General features: G+C 38.9%; 5 protein-coding genes across 9 annotated transcripts; 3 read left to right on the forward strand and 2 right to left on the reverse strand.

The window, feature by feature from the left end:
- Positions 1-223: 223 nt before the first annotated feature.
- LOC113208215 (WW domain-binding protein 11) lies at positions 224-5,542 on the forward strand. Of its 5 annotated transcripts, XM_052265806.1 has the most exons (7): positions 591-948; positions 1,579-4,010; positions 4,124-4,249; positions 4,348-4,422; positions 4,548-4,933; positions 5,017-5,221; positions 5,333-5,542. In XM_052265806.1, exons 3-7 carry the CDS (start codon positions 4,207-4,209, stop codon positions 5,353-5,355), a joined length of 732 nt encoding a protein of 243 aa, XP_052121766.1. In that variant the 5' UTR covers positions 591-948; positions 1,579-4,010; positions 4,124-4,206; the 3' UTR covers positions 5,356-5,542. The 5 variants fall into 5 exon arrangements, with proteins under 5 accessions (XP_026280906.1, XP_052121765.1, XP_052121766.1 ...); XM_026425121.2 differs by lacking the exons at positions 1,579-4,010; positions 4,124-4,249 and adding an exon at positions 224-584 and having other exon boundaries at positions 797-948; XM_026425123.2 differs by having other exon boundaries at positions 591-4,010.
- Positions 5,532-7,951, reverse strand: LOC113208216 (upstream-binding factor 1-like protein 1). The gene is made up of 5 exons (XM_026425125.2): positions 7,802-7,951; positions 6,753-6,898; positions 6,443-6,657; positions 6,260-6,364; positions 5,532-6,163 (listed from the first exon to the last, which is right to left on the reverse strand). The coding sequence occupies exons 1-5, from the start codon at positions 7,852-7,854 to the stop codon at positions 5,987-5,989; spliced, it is 696 nt and encodes a 231-aa protein (XP_026280910.1). The 5' UTR covers positions 7,855-7,951; the 3' UTR covers positions 5,532-5,986.
- Positions 7,952-8,025: 74 nt separating this feature from the next.
- Positions 8,026-13,132, forward strand: LOC113208213 (DNA-directed RNA polymerase I subunit RPA2). Its single transcript, XM_026425119.2, has 18 exons — positions 8,026-8,173; positions 8,285-8,422; positions 8,604-8,798; positions 8,876-9,115; positions 9,217-9,542; positions 9,633-9,895; positions 9,983-10,090; positions 10,195-10,397; positions 10,478-10,693; positions 10,792-11,277; positions 11,362-11,463; positions 11,552-11,664; positions 11,762-11,900; positions 11,984-12,140; positions 12,220-12,345; positions 12,430-12,557; positions 12,644-12,808; positions 12,883-13,132. The coding sequence occupies exons 1-18, from the start codon at positions 8,105-8,107 to the stop codon at positions 13,093-13,095; spliced, it is 3,387 nt and encodes a 1,128-aa protein (XP_026280904.1). The 5' UTR covers positions 8,026-8,104; the 3' UTR covers positions 13,096-13,132.
- Positions 13,119-14,650, reverse strand: LOC113208217 (cytochrome c). Its single transcript, XM_026425126.2, has 4 exons — positions 14,501-14,650; positions 13,995-14,058; positions 13,713-13,854; positions 13,119-13,629 (listed from the first exon to the last, which is right to left on the reverse strand). Exons 2-4 carry the CDS (start codon positions 14,031-14,033, stop codon positions 13,484-13,486), a joined length of 327 nt encoding a protein of 108 aa, XP_026280911.1. The 5' UTR covers positions 14,034-14,058; positions 14,501-14,650; the 3' UTR covers positions 13,119-13,483.
- Positions 14,572-18,363, forward strand: LOC113208214 (probable C-mannosyltransferase DPY19L1). Its single transcript, XM_026425120.2, has 15 exons — positions 14,572-14,699; positions 14,781-15,110; positions 15,203-15,315; positions 15,394-15,531; positions 15,626-15,840; positions 15,939-15,996; positions 16,079-16,213; positions 16,290-16,442; positions 16,529-16,741; positions 16,848-17,065; positions 17,149-17,341; positions 17,433-17,556; positions 17,644-17,806; positions 17,893-18,024; positions 18,114-18,363. Exons 2-15 carry the CDS (start codon positions 14,903-14,905, stop codon positions 18,292-18,294), a joined length of 2,244 nt encoding a protein of 747 aa, XP_026280905.1. The 5' UTR covers positions 14,572-14,699; positions 14,781-14,902; the 3' UTR covers positions 18,295-18,363.
- The last annotated feature ends 1,323 nt before the right edge of the window (positions 18,364-19,686 follow it).

Below are 19,686 nucleotides of genomic sequence, written 5' to 3' on the forward strand. Positions count from 1 at the left end.
CCCCCCCCCAGTTGTAAGTCCCCGTTCGCATTGCGTTCGCAGGAGTGCAGTGCAGCCTAGTTAATCCCCAATTCCCGGAACGTAAGTTGGCCGCGGTGAGTCACGGTGCCCTTATAATTCCCCTCTCTCCCTTCTCTCTCCCTCCAGCATCACTTCCCCTCCTCTCCCCTCCCCCCTCCCCTCCCCGCTCCACCGCGCGCTCCGCGCCATGTTTGCGCGCGCCGGGATGCGCGGTAGTCTGGTGCGCAGCGTCAAGCGTCAGCGTCGTGTCTGCAGGGTTGTGTCTCGCTGTCCTTGAAAAACTCTGTGATATGTGAAGAGAAGAAAACTGAAGTTTCAGCGGGTGGTGTTTTCTACCGGAAGACTTCCTTCAATATTTTGTTGTTTTAATTTTAATTGAATTTTGGTTGAGTTGAATACTCGGTTTTGCCTTAAAGGCTCCTCAAGAGCGCCTATTGTCTCTGCATAGCTAGACTTCCTTTCTTTGATTATTTACTTGAATCTAAAATCAGAATTATGTCGCGGAATGTGTCATACCGCGGCGAGAAAAGACCTGACGTCAGTGAAAAATTTTATACAGAAGGGTATGTTTAATATTTTGTTACTTTTCTAATTATTATGAATTTTTGTTCAGTGGCTTAACAGGCTACATGACTTAAGCATAACTAAGATGCTGACAGTTTCTATGTAATTTTCAAGGTCGTCCACTTTGAAACTTAAGCATAAAACCTTCTTGATCTTCGTGAAACCTAACCAAAGCCTAGAAGTCATGATTTATATGTTACATTTTTCTCAGAGAGCGAGGTCCAGGGCCCGTGGGGAATATATTACCATCAAAGGAAACGCTTAAACGTATCCATATAAAATGTGGCGATGTATCTTTGCCTGGACGAAGACTTGAAGGCCCGCCGCCACCACCGCAAGATTTTTTTATTTCGAGAGAAGCCGGTAAGCCAACAGTGACTCCAGATGAAGAACTCTCGAGGGTCTGTTAGTATTAAAAAGATAGAAGTTACAGCAATGACAGTTACTAACTATTTCAATTAAATTTAAAGCCTGGGATACTTAAATTATCATAACTATTTTAACTCTTTTTCTTTGAGTTGGCTATACAACATCTCAATCCTCAATTAAGTGCCAAATTTAAGTTTTAATTTAACTGTCAATTTAAATGTTGTTTTGATAGAAGCAATCAAATATCTTTGTTGAAATCTATATTCTGAAGAAAACATCAATTCAAACCTCTGCACCTCATCATCAGCAGCAGTACTCCACGAAGAGCCGCCACACAGCATCAGGATCCAGCCTCTTCTTCATGCGCTTAAAGCTTTGATCTGAATTTTCTATCTCAGTACCATTTCATAAGTTTTCAAAAAATGTATTTCTTAACTTCATTTTTTTATAAAATATTTATCTAGTATTATCAGCAAATTTTTAATCTAATTTAAATTTTGTTCTTTTTGAAATCTACTAATAATACTTCAAGTTGCGGATTTATTATTTTATGTCAGTTTCGTCAAAAATTCATCCGTATTTTGCTTTTAAAAATACAATTAAACACTTGTTTGTCTATTATAGATTGCAACAGTCTCCTGGTCAAAGCTTTGCGCCTCTGAAATCATCAAAGGAATAATGGGGTAAGCTGGCAGTGCATGATTTAATTCCCATTTTTTACAGCAGCTCGCAGCTAGTGGCTTATGTGGAGTCAAAATTCAGCTTTTTTATATAGCTGCATTATAGTGAGGCTGATCAGTTTTCCTCACTAGAGCACGTGCTCACAGAGCTGCTACAGCACTGGTAACACTTTTAACTCTATCATGAATGCTATGCGTCTTCAACGTTTAGCAAACTTTGCTTTAGAAGTAAAAATCTCAAAACCTTAAGAAAAAAAATGTTTTAAACTTGATAGAGACATGTATTATCAAAGTGCCTCTAAACTTTTAAAAATATATTCACTTCTTCCTTGCCTTTTAAAGTGGCATGTTACTATACATTTTCAAAATCAGTATTGGAGTCTATACGACTATTGTGATGCCTAGAATGGCCAGATGCCCAAAATGAAGAGAGAAGAAATGCAGAAATGATCAAGAGATCCTGCTGAAGAATGTCCTGTAAGGGGGGAAAAAGTTAAACCAAAAGACAACCTCTTCTAAATTTCTTCTTTTCAAAGATTGATTAAAATATTTAGCTTCAGTTTAAATGTCCTCTGAAGAAGGCAAACTTTTTCAGATTAGTGTACTATTGCACTGTTTCACTTCATTCAAAACTAGTTCTGGTATATTTCGTTAATAATTCAGTAATTGATGCACATTACATATTACCGAAACACTAAAAATATGAGAAGAAAGAAGAAACTATCATCACTGCAACTCTAAATATTAGATCCTCACAGATTTCTGTAAAGTCAAAAAACTATCAACCATGTACAGCGCTAGAAATGGAGCAATAGTGAAATTTGGGTGAAATCACAACAATATCGTTTTGATTTTGCATGGTGATTTTTTTGCTCACTTTTCAGCGGTGTCTTCTTCAGAGTAGGCTGTTACGGGCTTGTGTAGTTTTTGCTCCCAGATGAGAAGCCCGCACAAGCTCACAAGGATTTTAATATCTAAAATTTGCATATTATTTCCAATCAGATTTGTTTTTTTCTTTGACAGATCTTACCAAAGGAAACTATATTCCTTCGATCTGTCAAAGCATGAATTGCAATTTAATTGGAAATAATGTGCAAATTTTAGACTGTAAAGTCCTTGCGGGCTCGTGGAACCTTCTTACCTGGGAGCAAAAACTGTACAAGCCCAACAACATACCCTTTTGGAGGCACTGCTTTATAGTCGCTAGCAACACCAAAAGCGACACAAAGTTGACATGCAATATGCAAATGCCATTGCCGTTTCTGGCGCTGTACTTTCTTTTATTATGTTTTAATAGTTGATAGTAGTCGGATATATATTCTCAACAAACTTGATCACTCATTAATTTACAAAGAATCAGTTCGTAGTAGGATATTACCTATTTTAATTAAATGCTCAGTGTTGCCTTTTGAGAAAATACTATGCTCATCTAGAAGATCTTCAAAATTGGCCTACACTTGTAATATACTAAAAATTACCATGTCCTCTGTTACTTTAAATATTGATCATGTGGTTGCACACCTAGCACTTTTATTTGCCATATTTTTCTAATTAGCTTTATGTCGTTTGCCAGTTTCGTATGGAAGTGCATACTGGCTGTAAGATTATTAGTGGCCATTGAAGCAGTGCATGGACAAACCTAACCAGCTACAATCTAAAATCTAGCTGATCATGATTATATGAAATTTTGTGGTTGATAACTATACATTCATTACAAAAGCATGGATTTTCTTTGACATCTAATTTGTGTAACATCATCATTGAAAGGTAGTATATCAATCTATAACAAGAACCTGCCCATGTTAGATTGACTTCACTGCACATTTCTTCACATTGAAAAAAAATATTTCTGAAATTAGTGTGAAGTAGAAATACAGGGTGATACTCAGTAACCCAATTTAATATTTTTCCAACTAGGAATGATTTTTAGAACTCTCCACTGGACTTGCGATTAATTTGATTTAAATTTCAAGTATGGTTTCGCTTGGTAGTTAAGTACAATTTTATTAGTACATCTTATTTTCCTTGACATTCTAGAAAAGCAAGTCTGGTACAGCAATTTTAACCGAGCCACATCTAATTCCTTCAGTCAAGTACCGGGTTACCATTTTCACCATGTTTTAATGGTTTACTTTTATCAAATTAATAATTGATCAACTCACTGGTTCTGCAAAGTTTTAATTTTATTCCCTGAATTTATTAGTATAATTATTTAATTCCTATTGCTGTGATTACATTGAAAGTTGTTTTGAAAGTGAGTTAGATTGTGTTTGGGTGTCATACCTTGCTCATTGAAACTTATAATTAGTATTCACACACTCTTGAGCCACACACACCTGATGAGCCATTTGAACCTTATTCTCAGCATTATTTGAGGTAAGAATTTAGAATTTTATGGTGTACTCTACTCTGCCCCCCTTGTTCTTAACATTCCATTCTTCATTCAAATTCCAACTAATATAGAATTACTGACTTATTGGTTTCTTTAGATGTATCAACTACCTTTCTTTGATGATGACATATACACAGCAAAAGGCTTTTTTATTTTAATTTATTTTTATAAACTGTGTAGATGGTCTTGGACAAGAATTTTGACTTTTTGCATACATTTATTTGTGAGTTGTATGTAGTGGTCTCTTATTTTCTGTCCAATGTCATCCATTACACAGCAGTAATTCCTTCTTTAATCTTTCAATTTGGTTTCTGGCAACAGGTGAGGGCAGGAGACCCATTTTTGATTTTCTCTTGCATAGAAGGGTTGTTGAAGTTGTTCAGGCTACTACTTCAGGTAAGGCTTTTTGAGAAATTTCCTCCTTCTCCATCGAATTACTTTATTCTCTAAATCACGTACAGTTCTACGTGTACTTCAAAGACAGTTTAGCGCAGTAATTCATTCTGAATTTCTACTTCTAGATCCTATCTCAAAACCAGCAAAGCGGGATTCATCTCTGGATAGAACACGTCTTGACAACAGTGCGCCAGGCCATAAAACTGAAGATAGGAGGCGACACGACGATGGCAGGAGGAGGCATGACGATGACAGGAGGGGGTATGACGATGAAAGGAGGGGGTATGACGATAGAAGACGACATGATGGAGGTAGACGGAGATATGATGATGACGATGGCAGAAGAAGAGGAGAAGATGAGAGAAGGCATGACTCAAGAAAGAAGGAGGAAAGCAGAGGTGCCTCAGCCTCAAGGAGAGATGAAACCGATAAAGACAAAGAAATAGATAAAAAGAAAAGGAAAGTGGACGAAGAGGAAGAGAACAATGTTGAGAGGAGAGGTAGATCAATGGTAATTTGCACTGTTTTTTGTAACATCATGTATTCTTTACTTTCTGCAGTATCTCTAAGCTGTTTCTTTATGTCTTGATGCAGGATCATACCCAAAATCATAGTCCAAGGTTACCACCATTTGGGCCCTCGCCCCGCCCAGCCTATCCTCCGGGACCCATGCGGCCCCCATTGTATCCCCCAATGTACCCTCCGCCGTACCACCATCCACCAATGTATTTTGGGGGATTCGGACCTCCCCCTTTTGGGCCGCAACGGCCTCCCCGGCCCCACATTCAATATAACCAAAGTAAGCACAACCTAGTGTACAATGTGTACTGTGTATTCAAATGTCTGCAACTTCTGAAAATTGACTTATTTTTATTTTTCATCGACTAATAATTTTCCCTTTCATTTACAGGCAGGCCATCACATACAAAATAGTTACTTTGGGATTTAATTTTAAGTGTTGTTTTCTTCCTTTAAGTTTATTGATACAGTATTCCAGTCACGTGTCACCTGTATATTTGTAATTTTACATAAATTTTTATGTTTCTTAACTTTTTTAAAATAGCTACGTAATTCTTGGCAACTTCCTTTTAAGCAATTAAAGGTTGATGTGCGAGACAAAGACTTACTTTATTTTTGCATGATTGATTACTTACTACTGTAGAACATAACACAAACAATCATTATAGTAACGAACCGAACACTGAGTTTTCATGTGGGTTTATAACACAATTTGTGAATTCTGAGATGGATGAGATCATTAAACTGTACTCCATTAGCTTTCATAGATTAAAATTAATCAGAAATTTAGCCAACTCTTGAGTTGAGGATGGAAACCGAAAAGATTCATGACTAGTTCAGAGAGAATAGTTTGTCCGTGTTTGCTGTCTTATGAGCATATTTTGACAAGTCAGAAACATACTACAAAACAAATGTGTAACCTATTCTCTCATACGTAGACTAAAAGTACAACAGAACAAAAAAACAAACTCAAAATTGGCATACTTAATGTGTACTATCTAGTTAATTTTACTCAAACAAGTAATCAAGTGATGACACATTACATTCACTTTGATTTTGATTTAGTGTGTATAATTTCTATGTTCCCTTCAGCAATCATTCTTGATTCCCACTCCTGAAGATGTCTCTTGTACTCCTTTTCCTCCTCAGCAGCTAGCTCAAGCCATTTAGATTTTTCCTTTTCTGGTAGCTGAGCCCATACTGCAGCTATCTTGGCAGATTCCTAGAAAATGAAAAAATTGTCCTAGTGCATTTACAAACATACCAGAATAACCAAATTGATTTTGCTAAACGAAAAAAAACAAAAACATAAACATACCTTGATAGCTTGGTAACCACTTTCATAATTTTTCTTTGCATAGTCCATTTGGAATATGATGTAAGCATTACGGGGTCTCTTTGGCATTCCAAGTGCTTTTAGATGCTGTAAAATCCAATCAAATTAATTTCCAATTTCCAGAAAGAAATGGCACAATTAATCTTCTTTGAAGTGCTTTCCTACCTTTTTTTGGTTAATTTTCGTTTTGTCTTTTTTCTCCTTTTTTAAAGTTGCCTTATGCTTTGCAATTGCTAGTTTGTCATCAGAAGAAAGGTTTGCCTTGTAAACTTCTATTTCCTCCTGATACTTCTTCTTTGATTCTTCAGAAATCTGTTGGTACTTCTCTAACACACTTTTATCCAGCTTGTGCCAGTTATCAGAGAGCTTCTTAAATATATCTAAAAAGAACAAGCATAAGAATATGAACTGAAATTCATTGAAATAATAAAGTATTGGTGAGAGAACACAAAACATAATAAAGGGTTGTACTTGCCACTTTTTGAAATACCAGGGTTCTCTTTCACCAGTAATGGCCAGTGCTCAGAAAAGTATAACACCCAAGCAGTTTTACCCCTTTTAGGTGGAGTTGGAATCGATGGCGAAGTTGAATACCAAGCAGATGTTGCTACTGTGAGTGGTCTGGAATAGAAAATTTAAATTATTTCATAGCCAGCTCTAAACTAAACATTTTCTTCAACACAAACCTCTTAATTTCAATTAATCTTAACTCTACCAGCTCTTGATATAAAAATTTCTTCCACAGAAACTCTTAATTCCAATTTATCTAAGATTTACTATAACTTTTATTGGGGTATATATGTCTAAATTAAATACCCACAATTACATAAGAAGAATGAAAAAAGGAATACATTTATAGAGCAGCTTCTTGAGAGGGTTTAGTCTTCCTAGTCCTGCTTGAAACATACTCTACCAAAGCAAACAATTGGAGTCTCACCCACCATACTACTGCATTTCTTTTTATATGAAATTGACGCTGAACAAATTCATAGCCCTGCTTTACTCCAACTACACAAAAAATTGCTACCGTTCGGAAACAAAGCCATTAAGGAATTATCGTTTTTAAGTCCTGAACTTCTAGGTGTACGACTTAAAAGCCAGACTTGATGGCTGAGTGCATACTCGAAAATTACTTCTACTGTACTTGACAAAATAAGCTTTTTCAACATTTTGAAACGCATTCAGAAATTTCTTTTACCATTTGACTGGTTGGACAAATGTCTAAATTTTGGCAAAGCATCAAAATAATTACTCCAAAAGTTATCGTAAGTGTGTCAGTAATCAGTGGCTCAACCCTATCACATAGTCATAAGACTGAAAATAGTTGTCACAAGTGCGTTACTCAACAAAATTGATTGTCAGTGGATTAAAGACGAGATGGAAAGTTTCAAGCAATCACACAACTAATACAACTGAAAAAGGGTCGTGTCAAACAAAACAAATAAGAACACATTCATGCAATAGTTTGTAAACAAAGAGCTAAGTCCTCGACATAGCCTCAAACCACATCTCTTTTATGCTTACCTGGGCAAAAATACCTGTTTGCTTATCAAATCCAAACAACTTCGCATGAACATAGTGATACAGGTTTAATCCAAACTTTCGGAATATTATGAGCGACGTAAATAGCCGTAACCTCTTTGAACTTGTACTTTGCAGCTGTACAGAGTGGCGGTCTTGCTCTACAGGTCTACCACGCTAATCTTAGTTGAGTTTGGGTTGGTAGTACTAGTTGCACTTAACCTGAAATTTCACGTTGGAGCAGAAAAGCATGGAGACTCGTTGGGTGATTAAAAACTGAAATTTCTTGTAAACAAACAAATCAAAATGCCTGAAGTACCATCTTTAAAAAACTTGTATACTGGTTTCGGTAAGATCCCCAAGAAGCAAAACAAGGTGCGTTGGCTAAGATACATTTTTTCCCAGATTTGTTTGGGTACAGCACTTAGGTTAAAGTTGTTTTCGTTGATTATTTCATAATAACAAACATTTTAATGTGATTTTCAGTACTTACAAACTCTTGGTGAACCCCACATTGATTCATTTAACTTTCTCTTAAAGTCGGGTCTTGATCTTGCCGTCAAAGATCTTGAACCTGTTGAATTTCAGTTAGAAGATGGAGACATTATTAAGTTTTCTCTTGAAGTAAGTCTTATCTTAACTTTATTATTGTATTAAAAATTCTTGTTTTACATTTTTGTTATAGTCAGCCTAGTGTTACTTTGGTCTTCAGACCCAAGGGCACCGCCAGTGCCGCTCATGGGATCCGAAGACCAAAGTATTGCTGGGACGACTATAACTGACTTCTGACTATGTTCCCTTCTAGAACTTTCAACTTCAAAGTCCTTCAGTTCCCACCGGAACTGTTGGTATTAAGAACCAGCATATCTTTCCTACTGAATGTAGGCAGAGTGCAAATACCTACAAGGGACGTCTAACCGGACACCTCAGATGGTGGGTAAATGGTCATGAACAAATTCCTTTCAAGAGAGAATTTGGAGACCTCCCGATCATGATCAAGGTTGGTTTTGAAATATATAATATATTTAAATAGTTTGGTACAATAACTAACAAAGCTTTGCATGATTATATTTTTAGTCTGATGCCTGTCACCTCTCTAAAATGTCGCCAAAGGAATTGATTTCCCATCAAGAACATGAACAAGAGTGGGGTGGCTATTTTGTTATCAAAGGTCATGAAAGGCTTATTCGTCTGCTCCTGCAGCAAAGACGAAATTTTCCCATTGCTGTGATTCGACCATCATGGAGAGGCAAAGACTCTTGTTTTTCTGATATGGGGATAATGCTGCGTAGTGTAAGAGAAGATGAATCATCCAATGTAAGCCTGTGTTGATTTGAGTACTCAGCACCATTAACTCACTGAAAATTGTGTTCTACAATTATAGATTAATTTGCTTACATTTTTCTTTTGTTTTACAGAATAATGTGTTGCATTATGTAACTGATGGGACAGCCAAACTAAGAATAGTTCATCGACGTGCTGTGTATTATATACCTATTGTACTTGTCATTAAATGTTTAGCAGATGTTACTGATGAATTTGTCTATGACCAAATTATGGCTGGTCATGAAGATGACTTGTATTTTAAAGGATGCGTCTTAAACATGCTGCGACAAGTTCATGACAGTAATGTTCATACCCATAATGAGGCGAATTCTTATCTTGGTAAAACATTCCGTGTCCGTGTTGCCAGCGAAGTCCCATCGTGGGCATCCGATCAGGAGATTTCTAAATTCATTTTGCGGTAGGTTCTTACTTTGCTCATGCTTATACAGGTCCCACTGAGTGTTTTTTTTAAACCTTTTGCTTACTGATCTTTGTATTGCAATGATAGAAAGACTGTGTGCATACATTTGGAGAATAACATGGATAAAGTCAACCTCCTTGTCATGATGGTCCAGAAACTTCTCTGTCTTGCTCAAGGCAAATGCAGAGCTGAGGGAGTGGATAGTGTAATGATGCAAGAGATCCTTCTTGGTGGCCATCTCTATTTACAGCTTCTAAAAGACCGTCTCCAACTGTGGTTGATTACTCTTAGGAGTAATATTTTAAAAAAACAATCACAGTCTCGGGGAGGTACTGTTAAACTTGATCCAGGTAAGAAAACAATTGGAAAAGTTTAAGTATAACATTGTTAATGGGGAAACACCCTCTTATACATATTAAGATTTTTTTCACTCCTAGCTGAATTACAAAACCAGTTACGGAGGGTACCAAGCTTAGAACCTGCCATGTCTGTGTTTCTTGCAACTGGTAACTTACCCTCTGCAATCAACGTCCAACAAGACAAAGGTAGACAAATTTATTTTAAACATAAACTATCTTTCTTATCAAACATATCAAAAACGTTGTTGACACATTTTACTGAATGGTTTATTCTGTTTTTCTTTACTTAGGTCTGACTATTGTTGCTGAAAATATTAACAGGATGCGATACATGTCTCATTTCCGAGCTGTCCATAGAGGTTCTTTTTTCCAAGAGATGCGCACCACAGAAGCCCGTCAGCTCTTGCCAGATGCTTGGGGATTCATTTGTCCTGTGCACACTCCTGATGGTACCCCCTGTGGTTTATTAAACCATCTCTCTAAGGACTGCAAAGTTAGTTAAACTCGATTGTGTATAGACGCAAAATTTTGAATCAATCCTAGTTTATTTCATGGTTTTTCTGTTAATTTCAGGTAACCACAAATCCAGATGAGAATCTTGTGAGAAATATTCCAACAATCCTCTCAAGTCTTGGCATGTTACCCCTTAACTCGCCTGTTGCACAAACTACATCTCTGCAAGAGTGCTGCATTGTAATTCTTGATGGTCGTGTGCTTGGTCACGTACACAAAAATTCAATAGGAAGACTTGTTGACAAGTTGCGCGTATTGAAGGTCAAAGGGGAAAAGGTCTGTGATTTCTTGCTTTAATCTCAAAATGTCTTTTATGTTGTGTTGTCCTAATAGACAGCTTAATTTTAAATCATCTTCCATTTATCTATGTCTAGGTGCCAAACACATTAGAAATTGCTCATGTTCCAATGAAATCATGCAAAGGGACTCAGTATCCAGGCCTCTATTTGTTTACTGGGCCTGCAAGAATGATGCGCCCAGTCATTAACTTGTCATGCAAACAAGTTGAGCTAATAGGAACTTTTGAACAAGTTTACTTAGATATCTGCATTAGTCCTGAGGAAGCATATAAAGGTCACACCACACATATGGAATGTTCCAAGACTGCTTTTCTGAGCAATCTAGCCTGCTTGATTCCCATGCCTGACCTAAATCAAAGTCCAAGAAATATGTATCAGTGTCAGATGGGTAAACAAACTATGGGTACTCCATGCCACACATTTAATATTCAATCTGAAACCAAATTATATCGTCTTCAGACTCCCACATCACCCCTCTTCAGACCCTCTCATTATGATGAAGTTAGCTTGGATGACTTTGGCATGGGAACTAATGCTATTGTTGCTGTCATCTCTTACACTGTACGTATTTGTATTATAAAATAAATTTCCTCCCTAAGCTGAAAAATAATCTGTAATGAAATGATGTTTTCTTGCTTGTTTTAGGGATATGACATGGAAGATGCCATGATTGTGAACAAATCTTCAATGGAGCGTGGCTTAGGTGCTGGCTGTATTTTGAAGTCTGATTTTGTAGAACTCCCAACTGTGTGTTACTCATATTTTCTACTTTCTACATTGTTGTGTAAAGTTAATAATATCTGAACTATAATGTTTTTATTTTTTTTAATGCCAGACTGACTCATATTTTGCAAGGGATCCTGCTAATTCTGAAATTTTTGACAAACTTGATGAAGATGGTCTTCCATACCCAGGAACTTTACTGACGAAAGGTTCCCCAATGTGTTGGTAAGGGTTTCTAGTTAACCATGCTAGTATACATAACATGTCTATCAAGAAAATGTTCCCGCTTCATTTGTATAACTACTTGTCCATTCCTTTGCAGCTATTATGATAATGAAAGGAAAAAATTTCAAGTTGAAAAGTACAAGGGTTCTGAAGATGGATGGGTTCAATCTATTAGGCAATGTGGTTCATTGACAAGTTCTCAAACAACAAAAGTTAACATTTCGTACACAGTGCAGGTGAGAATTTTACTTTCAACTTTTTATTAATTAATTAATTTTTCTCTTTTTTGTCACTCTGATTATGTAATTCATACTTTCAGAGAAATCCTTCTGTTGGAGACAAATTTGCCAGCAGAGCAGGGCAAAAAGGCATTCTTAGTCAGAAATGGGCATCAGAAGATCTGCCATTCACAGAAAGTGGTCTTGTACCGGATATTGTATTTAACCCTCATGGTTTTCCATCTCGAATGACAATTGGTAAGCATTTATTATTTTTATTCTCCTAGCATATGCCATGGTCTTGTTTTATTCACTAATCCATTATTTCATGGACAAGCTATGATGGTGGAACTCATGGCTGGTAAGGCTGCTGCTATGCATGGATTTGTACAGGATGCAACGCCATTCCGTTTTACTGAAGATGACACTGCCATCAATTATTGTGGTAGACTCTTAGAAGAAGGTATGTTGAAGTTAATGACACAGTCTGATAGGCTTGATTATTATTTCTCTTTAGTTGTGAACTGTAATTTTACTTTTTCTCCAGCTGGCTACAATTACTATGGTACTGAAAAAATGTACAGTGGTGTTGATGGTAGGGAGATGAATGCTGCCATCTTTTTCGGAATTGTCCATTATCAAAGGCTCCGTCACATGGTTTCTGACAAATGGCAGGCATGTATTCCTTCTTTTCACTTTGAGGATACCTTTTTCTTTTTTTGAAACTAGATTGTCTTTATGGTCACCCATTTCTGTCACAGGTCAGAAGCACTGGTGCTGTTGATTCAGTCACTCATCAGCCAGTGAAAGGACGGAGGAGAGGTGGTGGTGTACGTTTTGGAGAAATGGAGCGTGATGGATTGCTGTCTCATGGAGCATCATTCCTACTCCAAGATCGATTGTTTCATTGTTCTGATAAATCAACTGTAAGTGCACCAGTCAAGTAATTGAAAACTCTGTGTATTGTTTTATAGCTAATTTTGTTTAATTTCATCCTCAGCACCAAGTTTGTCAGACTTGTGGAACCTTGTTGGGTCCATATTTGGCAGTTGTAGCACAGGCAGAAGGGCAAGGAAGAAAAATGAAGTGTCGATTGTGTGGAGAGAAAGGAGAGGTTGTGGGAATAGAGTTGCCTCACATCTATAAGTACCTTGTGTCACAAATGGTGTCTATGAATATTAATTTAAAAATGGAATTGAAAGAGGAAAATTAAACAGGGTTTAAATAAATGAAATGTTTCTATTGCCTAATCATTGATGTTTTATTGTATTTCTCAGAAAGAAACATCCATCAATCAGAGCAGTTATCTGCCCGCAGAATGAAACTGCTGAGTAAAATTCAACTTCACACCTGGAAGTTATTTGGTTAAGAGATTTGGTTCCCCATCAGAAGGGTTAGTACACAAATTGGTTCAACCAATTAGAGTACTCTTAAGATACAGACAATACACACATTGTGCAAATACTTTCACGGCCATACGCTTCGTCATTTAGATAGTATTTAACAATGTTTGAAGTCTCATAGGACTCAATAAGCCTAGTGACCAGGATGACTTCATTTACTAAGAAATAAATAACAATGAATTTAATTGAATTAAGAATCTACTTGGTGGCTTCTTGTAAATAGGCAATAATGTCAGCACGTTCCTTCTCCTTCTTCAGACCAGCGAACACCATCTTGGTGCCAGGAATGTACTTCTTGGGGTTCTCCAGGTACTCAAACAGGGTGTCAGGTCCCCAGGTGATACCTAAACATGTACAGAATAGCAAGCGGGTTAATAATGGTGTCAAGGACTTTCAAGCTCAGAGGTAAATGGATAGTACTACTCACCCTTCTCCTTGTTAGCATCTGTGTAGGGGAAGCCAGGAGCCTGGCCAGTCTTGCGGCCAATCAGGCCGTTAAGGTTGGGACCAACCTTGTGCTTGCCACCCTTTTCAACTGTGTGGCACTGAGCACATCTCTGAACAAAGAGCTGCAAATACAATACAAGAAGTTAATTGAAAGGAAAAATGATTGCAGAATATAAAGATCCACCTAGTGCTGGCTAAGTGCTCTTGTGGACTTTAGAGGTCAGGATGACATAAGTGCAATCTCTTGTCACACTGCACTCACCTTCTTGCCATTCTCGGCGTTACCAGCTGGGACACCCATAGTGGACAGGAGGGTATTGGAGTAACTGGAAAAAGAAGAATGGTAGAGTTAAACTTCACTCTCGTGGACGACTTCCTGATCGTTGTTCAGTGGGTTCAAACTCGCGCGAACTGATGTGGTGCGCTCGCCTCCTTGGGCCAGTGCCAATGTTGCGTCAGACTCTCAGTAGGACGCTAAATATAAATTCCTATGACTGACCTCGGATGTCTACACTATAATCTTACTAACGAGGTCCAAGGGCGTAAGTGCAAGCAATTATCAGCTGTTTCAGGGCACAACCACGTTTGTAGATTAACCAATCAAGGCCAAGGGCGAAGTCTTTACAGTCTCATACAAACTAGGTGAAAACGGCAAGAAATCAAGAGAACGGTAGCAAAATATAACGGAACGACCATCGGATGTCGCGCAAGTCAGTTTTGAACAATTAAGGGAAGACCCATGACATTTTCAGTCAGGTTTAACAGTACCTGCGAGGGAGTCACACGGCAGACTGGCTGGCCAACTCGTGGGGCGCACGAAAGAGCGAAAAGTCTAGATTCTAGATTGTGGATCGATTAGCTGGCAAAACCACGTGACGCGGAAGGTCCATCGTTCATCCGCTAGATGGCGCTTCTCTAGTTGTCCGAACCTTAAAAAGTAAAATATGAAGATTTCAGTTACGATGTGGTAATTTTTCTATGATAGAAAGTACAGTAGAACTAACCAATCCGTTCTTCTTTTAAGCATTTTTGTTTTTGTATTTCCTAGGCGAGGGGAAATTGAGAAGTCAAGCTTTCCCTGCTAAATTGAAGTTTTTACCCACAATGCAATGACGTCGGCCACAAATATGAGAATGAGAATTTCTTCTCTACTCCTTTGTTTTGAAATGTATGACAACCTTCGGCTACAACAAACACAAATATCAAATGTCTAATTTACGCCGGCTAGGTAATCGATTTGCAAATTTGGAAACTAATGAAGAAAATGACCAGAAAAGAAAAATTCATAGTTTGTTGGAAAAAGAGGCTGGTGGTACAGCTAAGCATCACCATTGTCAGAAAACAGGCAGTAAAAGTTTCGTTGCCATGCTTTTCTTAGGTTAGTTGATTTCTATTATTCATTTTAGAAAAATATTTCTCAAATTTTTTAGAAGCTATGTTCCCCTGACGTATCTAAATTTGTTTATTCAGGTACTCTGTCGGGCATATTTCACTATAATCATGTCTCAACATTATTTGAAAATGACCGCTACTTTTCTCACCTGTCAAACTTGGAACGTGAAATGTGTTTCCGCTCTGAAATGGTAAATTTTGCATTTAATTTGTTTTCTATGACACTGTTGAGTTATGACACTCACTATTTGATTCTGTTCTGATTACAGGGTCTATATTATTCTTTTTTTAAGAGGATAGTCAATTCTCCCTCGTACTTTGAAGGAATTTCAGGCTTAACTCATGATAATCTAACAGAGTATCCAGGTTCTATTAATTCCCTAGGAAAATTTAATATTTACCCTGAGGTAAATACACATTTATTAAATTTTCAATTTCCAATTGTTAATTTCAGCAGTATTATATTTTGATATTAACTCTTTTTCTTCATTCTCACTACAGGCCATGATTGGGGCCATGTTCTCAATGTACCAAAAAGGCCTTAATGTCTTTGGAATCTCTGGGAAAGAATGCTTTCAAATAAACAGGGGAAAAGGACTGCCTCCGGTGGAGAGCTGCGTAGGATTAGAGGATCCCATATTTTTCTATTTGGAAGTGGTGTGGATATTTGCTGGTTTTACAGCTTTTCTGGTATTTTGCTATGGATCACACTTAAGGTTTGTCATCAGCAAGTTTATTAATTTTTTTTTCTCATTTTACCACTTTACAAAAGTTTCTTTATCATGGAAAGATTGTCTCATCTTCTTTTCTCCAGTGGTTCAGTCATTGGGGGATGTTTCACAATAGTGTCATTCTTTGCCAATCACGCTGAGGTATTTGTACAAGGCTTACTAGGACTTCTTGATTGATTGACCACTTTACTTCCAACGACTGAAATGTTCTTGTTTTTGACAGAGCACTCGAGTTCAGTGGACACCTCCATTACGAGAAAGCTTTGCCTATCCCGTGATTGTTCTTCATTGTATGATGGTCAGCAATACTTTACAAGAATTTGGGAAACATTTCATTATCTTTAAATGGTCTTGGAAGGTAACAAGTTCAAAGTTTCAATTCCATCTATTCATTCTGACAAGTTAAACACAATTTATGGAAATTAATTTTTCAGAGCTGGGTTGTATCATTTAGTTGTTGCATCAGCCTTCTTTTTTGGCAATTTACTCAATTTATTTTTGCCAGTGAGGTGGTAATTGTTGTAGTTATGTATGCAACCGGGCTCATCAACAAACTTTTATATCAATCAATTCTTCAATGGGTATCGGTACGTATAAAACAAGCAATGCTAACAAAAGTAGAACTCTTTTGATGTATGAGAAGTTAAAACTTTGTGTCCACTATGTTCTCTAGGTTGGGTATATACTGGCATTGGCAGGACTCATGGGTAACCAGCTCCTATTGTTCTCATTTCTTACCACAATCTTGGTTTCGGCCTGGATCCTGCTTGCACATGATAGGAGTGTTACTCAACTGACTTTGTCTTGGGGTTCTTTTAGAAGAGTCTGTGGTGTAATTTGTGTTGCAGTTTTGTTAAAGTATGGTCTCTTTAGCACTGGTAGTGATGTAAGTAGGAAAACTATATCTTAAAATTGTGTGGGATTTACTGAACACACAGTACAACTTACTCAGTATTTAACTGTATTACCTCTTACACAATTATCCTTTTCAGTCTCATATTGTGAAAATATTTCTGACTAAGATATTTGAGAATATGAATGATTTCCATACTCTCATGTACACCTGTGCTCCTGAGTTTCAAGGGTTGCCATGGTCATATGTAGTTCATTTAACTAAATCTCTTCTCATCCCATTTCTTTCTGCAATATTTTTGATTTTTTTTTGGTCTGAAATTTATCTACTTCATCCATCAGGCACTTCATCTGAAAGGTTGATATTATGTCAACATGAGTTTTGTATGCTATATTGTGCTCAGTGCTCAATGGAATCTAGTAATGCTTTTCTTGTTTCAGCTCTCAGAAACTAACGCTCATGGAAAGATTCGACTATAGTATAAGACTTTTTCTCAAGCGACTTGATCTGTCACTTGTCTTCAATATTTTACTTTTAGCTGTTTACTTTGTGCTGTCTATGATGGCAATGCGCTTGAAACTTTTCCTCACCCCACACATGTGTATCTTAGTTTCTCTGATTGCATCAGACACGGTAAATAATTAACCATTTTAATAGCTGTTGAATCTTGTCTCATTCAAAAGCTTCATAAATATCACAGTTTAAACTGACTTCAAATTTGCAGGTCCTTAAAACTATCTCTATTGTTAAAAAAAACCAATGCAATAAAATTTCATTCCTTCTGGTGATGCTTGGAATTTTATGTGTGCTTGGATGCACCAATATTAAAAAACAACATGATATTCAAGGTGAGCATTACTTTTCCACGCCTGTAATTGCCAAAGATACCAATTTCATTATCTGTTTCATATTATTAATATCTACTCTTGTGTCAGGAGAGTACTCAAACTACCCTTTGGAGGAGCTTCTGACTTGGGTTGAAAAAAACACAAACAAAAAAGATGTCTTTGCTGGACCTATGCCAATTATGGCTAGCATCCTTCTGTCAACAGGACACCCTATAGTAAACCATCCATATTATGAGGATGAAGAAATGAGGTGAGCTCCGTAGAGGATGTACAAAATATACTTTGTATCACTTCAAATGTGTCCTTTACAATCCAATCTCTTATCTTATGTTTTAGAGCCCGCACACTTGAAGTTTATTCAGTTTTTAGCCGTAAACCCTCTTTGGTAGCTTATGAGGCTATCAAACAGCTTGGAGCCAACTTTATTGTACTTGAGGCTAATAAATGCTTTGACAATCGACAACGGAGGTGAGACTTTTTTCCATCAAACTGCTCTGGTATTTCTTCTGTTTTCATATTACGTGCGTTTATTTCAAACACCTCTTTTTTGTCAGCAGAGGTTGCAGAATGACAGACTTATGGGACATTCAAGACCCCAAAAGAGTGAAGAGACCGGCCCTGTGCCCTCAACTCTTTAGTGGTGATGCATCTCCCTTTGTCCGAGTTTTCAAGAATTCAGAGTATGTTGTTTTGCAATTAAATGTGGGAAAGAGAGATGCGAGCAAAGAATTACCTTGATGTTATACAAACTGTCTTATCGTGATGGAATTAACCAAAGTAACTTAAATACAGTATTATAGCAATAAACCCAGTCTATTGAAACTTAGAAAGCGCGTCACTGTGTTTCAGCAGGACTCTGGCTGCCTTGTCGGCACGCTGCTCGCAGAACTGATCCATGAACCCTAGCTATGTGTCTTCAGGGGACCGACCCGCCGAGGATGCGTCCAAGTAGCGGTCAGGAACAGGAGCCGATATCGTGAGCATGAGGAGCCTGGTGACTGGTGAGGGTGCGGGTTGTTGTCCTCCCCCTGGCCCTCCCCGCTCCCCCCGCGAGTGCTGCTGTGCCGCGACACCTTCCCTTTCCCCTACGATCGTTGGATGTGGGTCCGGGCCCGGCCCTGCGGCGTGGCCTACCGAACCCAGTGTGCCCAGAACCAGAACCCCAACCAGCTCGGCTGAGGCCCCGCGAGCAAGGGGTGGGTAGGGCCGGGTGGGGCCCCACCTCCGCCAGCCGGCGTGGCGCGGCGCGGTGCGGCGCGGTGCGGCGGAGGGGGCCGAGGAAGTTGGGTGAATGGGGCACTGGGTAAGGTAGCGGTAGCATTGGCGGAAGAGCCCCCCGGCCTCGAAGCGCCCCGCCCTATCCGGTCCCCACAGGATCTGCTGCAACCGTTTTGCCCCGCGGGGCCCGTCCAAAATACGAATCACTCAGTGGGGCCAATAAATCCATTAGATCGAGTTGCTCTGTGGGCAGACCTTTCTAGAAAACACTTGGGTGTTGGTCCAATCGGCCAAGGGGAACCAGCCCCCGTCTGTCTGCAGCGGCGCGCGGGGTGGTACGGCGGTGCGGGGGCGGCCCTTTGGTCCCGGGCCGGGCGGGCAAGGTCGGTGAGCCGATAGCGATATCTCGGCGGAAGGGCCGCGCCGGGGTTTATTTTCTATGGCGAGATAAATAAAACGCTGTCGCCGACCGCGGCGTCGCGCAAAGTGAGGAAAGTTGGAAGCTTGTTAAAAAAAAAAGAACAAACGATACCAATTTTGCTATGAAAATGCCCCCCCCCCTCCCCCAGGAATGTCCTTCCCCAATTCATTCGCCAGCTTTCTCACCGCCCGCTTATCCTACTGCTCATCTCGGACGACTTTTCTTTCTTTTTCTTATTTGGGTGCGAGTGGCGGGTGGTGGCTGGGCGCGACGCGGGCCGGGCGACGCTCGCATCCAGTTGGATGGATAGATGCCTCATGCGCGGGGCCAAAGATGAATTCAAGGCAACGAGAAAGGATGAACCCCACAAACTAGACGGAAAGATTTCCCAGCGCGCGTTTTGTGTTCCGATGCACGTCGTGACGGGGGTGGGGTGGGTGGATGGATGGGGGGCCAGGCAAGTAGCCCGGCCCGGCCGTGACGTGGCTACA

Source organism: Frankliniella occidentalis, unplaced genomic scaffold (assembly GCF_000697945.3).
Source record: "Frankliniella occidentalis isolate FOCC.00 unplaced genomic scaffold, Focc_3.1 Scaffold30, whole genome shotgun sequence".
Taxonomy (NCBI): Eukaryota; Metazoa; Arthropoda; class Insecta; order Thysanoptera; family Thripidae; genus Frankliniella; species Frankliniella occidentalis.

Excerpts from the sequence above, each read along its gene's own strand:
- LOC113208215 (XM_026425121.2), top strand. The coding sequence starts at position 517 with ATGTCGCGGAATGTGTCATACCGCGGCGAGAAAAGACCTGACGTCAGT. Across the intron at positions 949-4,347 it reads TTTTATTTCGAGAGAAGCCG|GTGAGGGCAGGAGACCCATT; the intron begins GTAAGCCAACAG and ends TTCTGGCAACAG. Across the intron at positions 4,423-4,547 it reads TGTTCAGGCTACTACTTCAG|ATCCTATCTCAAAACCAGCA; the intron begins GTAAGGCTTTTT and ends TTCTACTTCTAG.
- LOC113208216 (XM_026425125.2), bottom strand. The coding sequence starts at position 7,854 with ATGTTCATGCGAAGTTGTTTGGATTTGATAAGCAAACAGGTATTTTTG. Across the intron at positions 6,899-7,801 it reads AAACAGGTATTTTTGCCCAG|ACCACTCACAGTAGCAACAT; the intron begins GTAAGCATAAAA and ends TTTCTATTCCAG. Across the intron at positions 6,365-6,442 it reads CGAAAATTAACCAAAAAAAG|CATCTAAAAGCACTTGGAAT; the intron begins GTAGGAAAGCAC and ends TGGATTTTACAG.
- LOC113208213 (XM_026425119.2), top strand. The coding sequence starts at position 8,105 with ATGCCTGAAGTACCATCTTTAAAAAACTTGTATACTGGTTTCGGTAAG. Across the intron at positions 8,799-8,875 it reads ACCTCCCGATCATGATCAAG|TCTGATGCCTGTCACCTCTC; the intron begins GTTGGTTTTGAA and ends TTATATTTTTAG. Across the intron at positions 10,694-10,791 it reads TGAAGGTCAAAGGGGAAAAG|GTGCCAAACACATTAGAAAT; the intron begins GTCTGTGATTTC and ends ATCTATGTCTAG.
- LOC113208214 (XM_026425120.2), top strand. The coding sequence starts at position 14,903 with ATGACAACCTTCGGCTACAACAAACACAAATATCAAATGTCTAATTTA. Across the intron at positions 15,111-15,202 it reads CGTTGCCATGCTTTTCTTAG|GTACTCTGTCGGGCATATTT; the intron begins GTTAGTTGATTT and ends TTGTTTATTCAG. Across the intron at positions 16,443-16,528 it reads CAATTCTTCAATGGGTATCG|GTTGGGTATATACTGGCATT; the intron begins GTACGTATAAAA and ends TATGTTCTCTAG.
- LOC113208217 (XM_026425126.2), bottom strand. The coding sequence starts at position 14,033 with ATGGGTGTCCCAGCTGGTAACGCCGAGAATGGCAAGAAG. Across the intron at positions 13,855-13,994 it reads ACGCCGAGAATGGCAAGAAG|CTCTTTGTTCAGAGATGTGC; the intron begins GTGAGTGCAGTG and ends TTGTATTTGCAG. Across the intron at positions 13,630-13,712 it reads AGATGCTAACAAGGAGAAGG|GTATCACCTGGGGACCTGAC; the intron begins GTGAGTAGTACT and ends GTACATGTTTAG.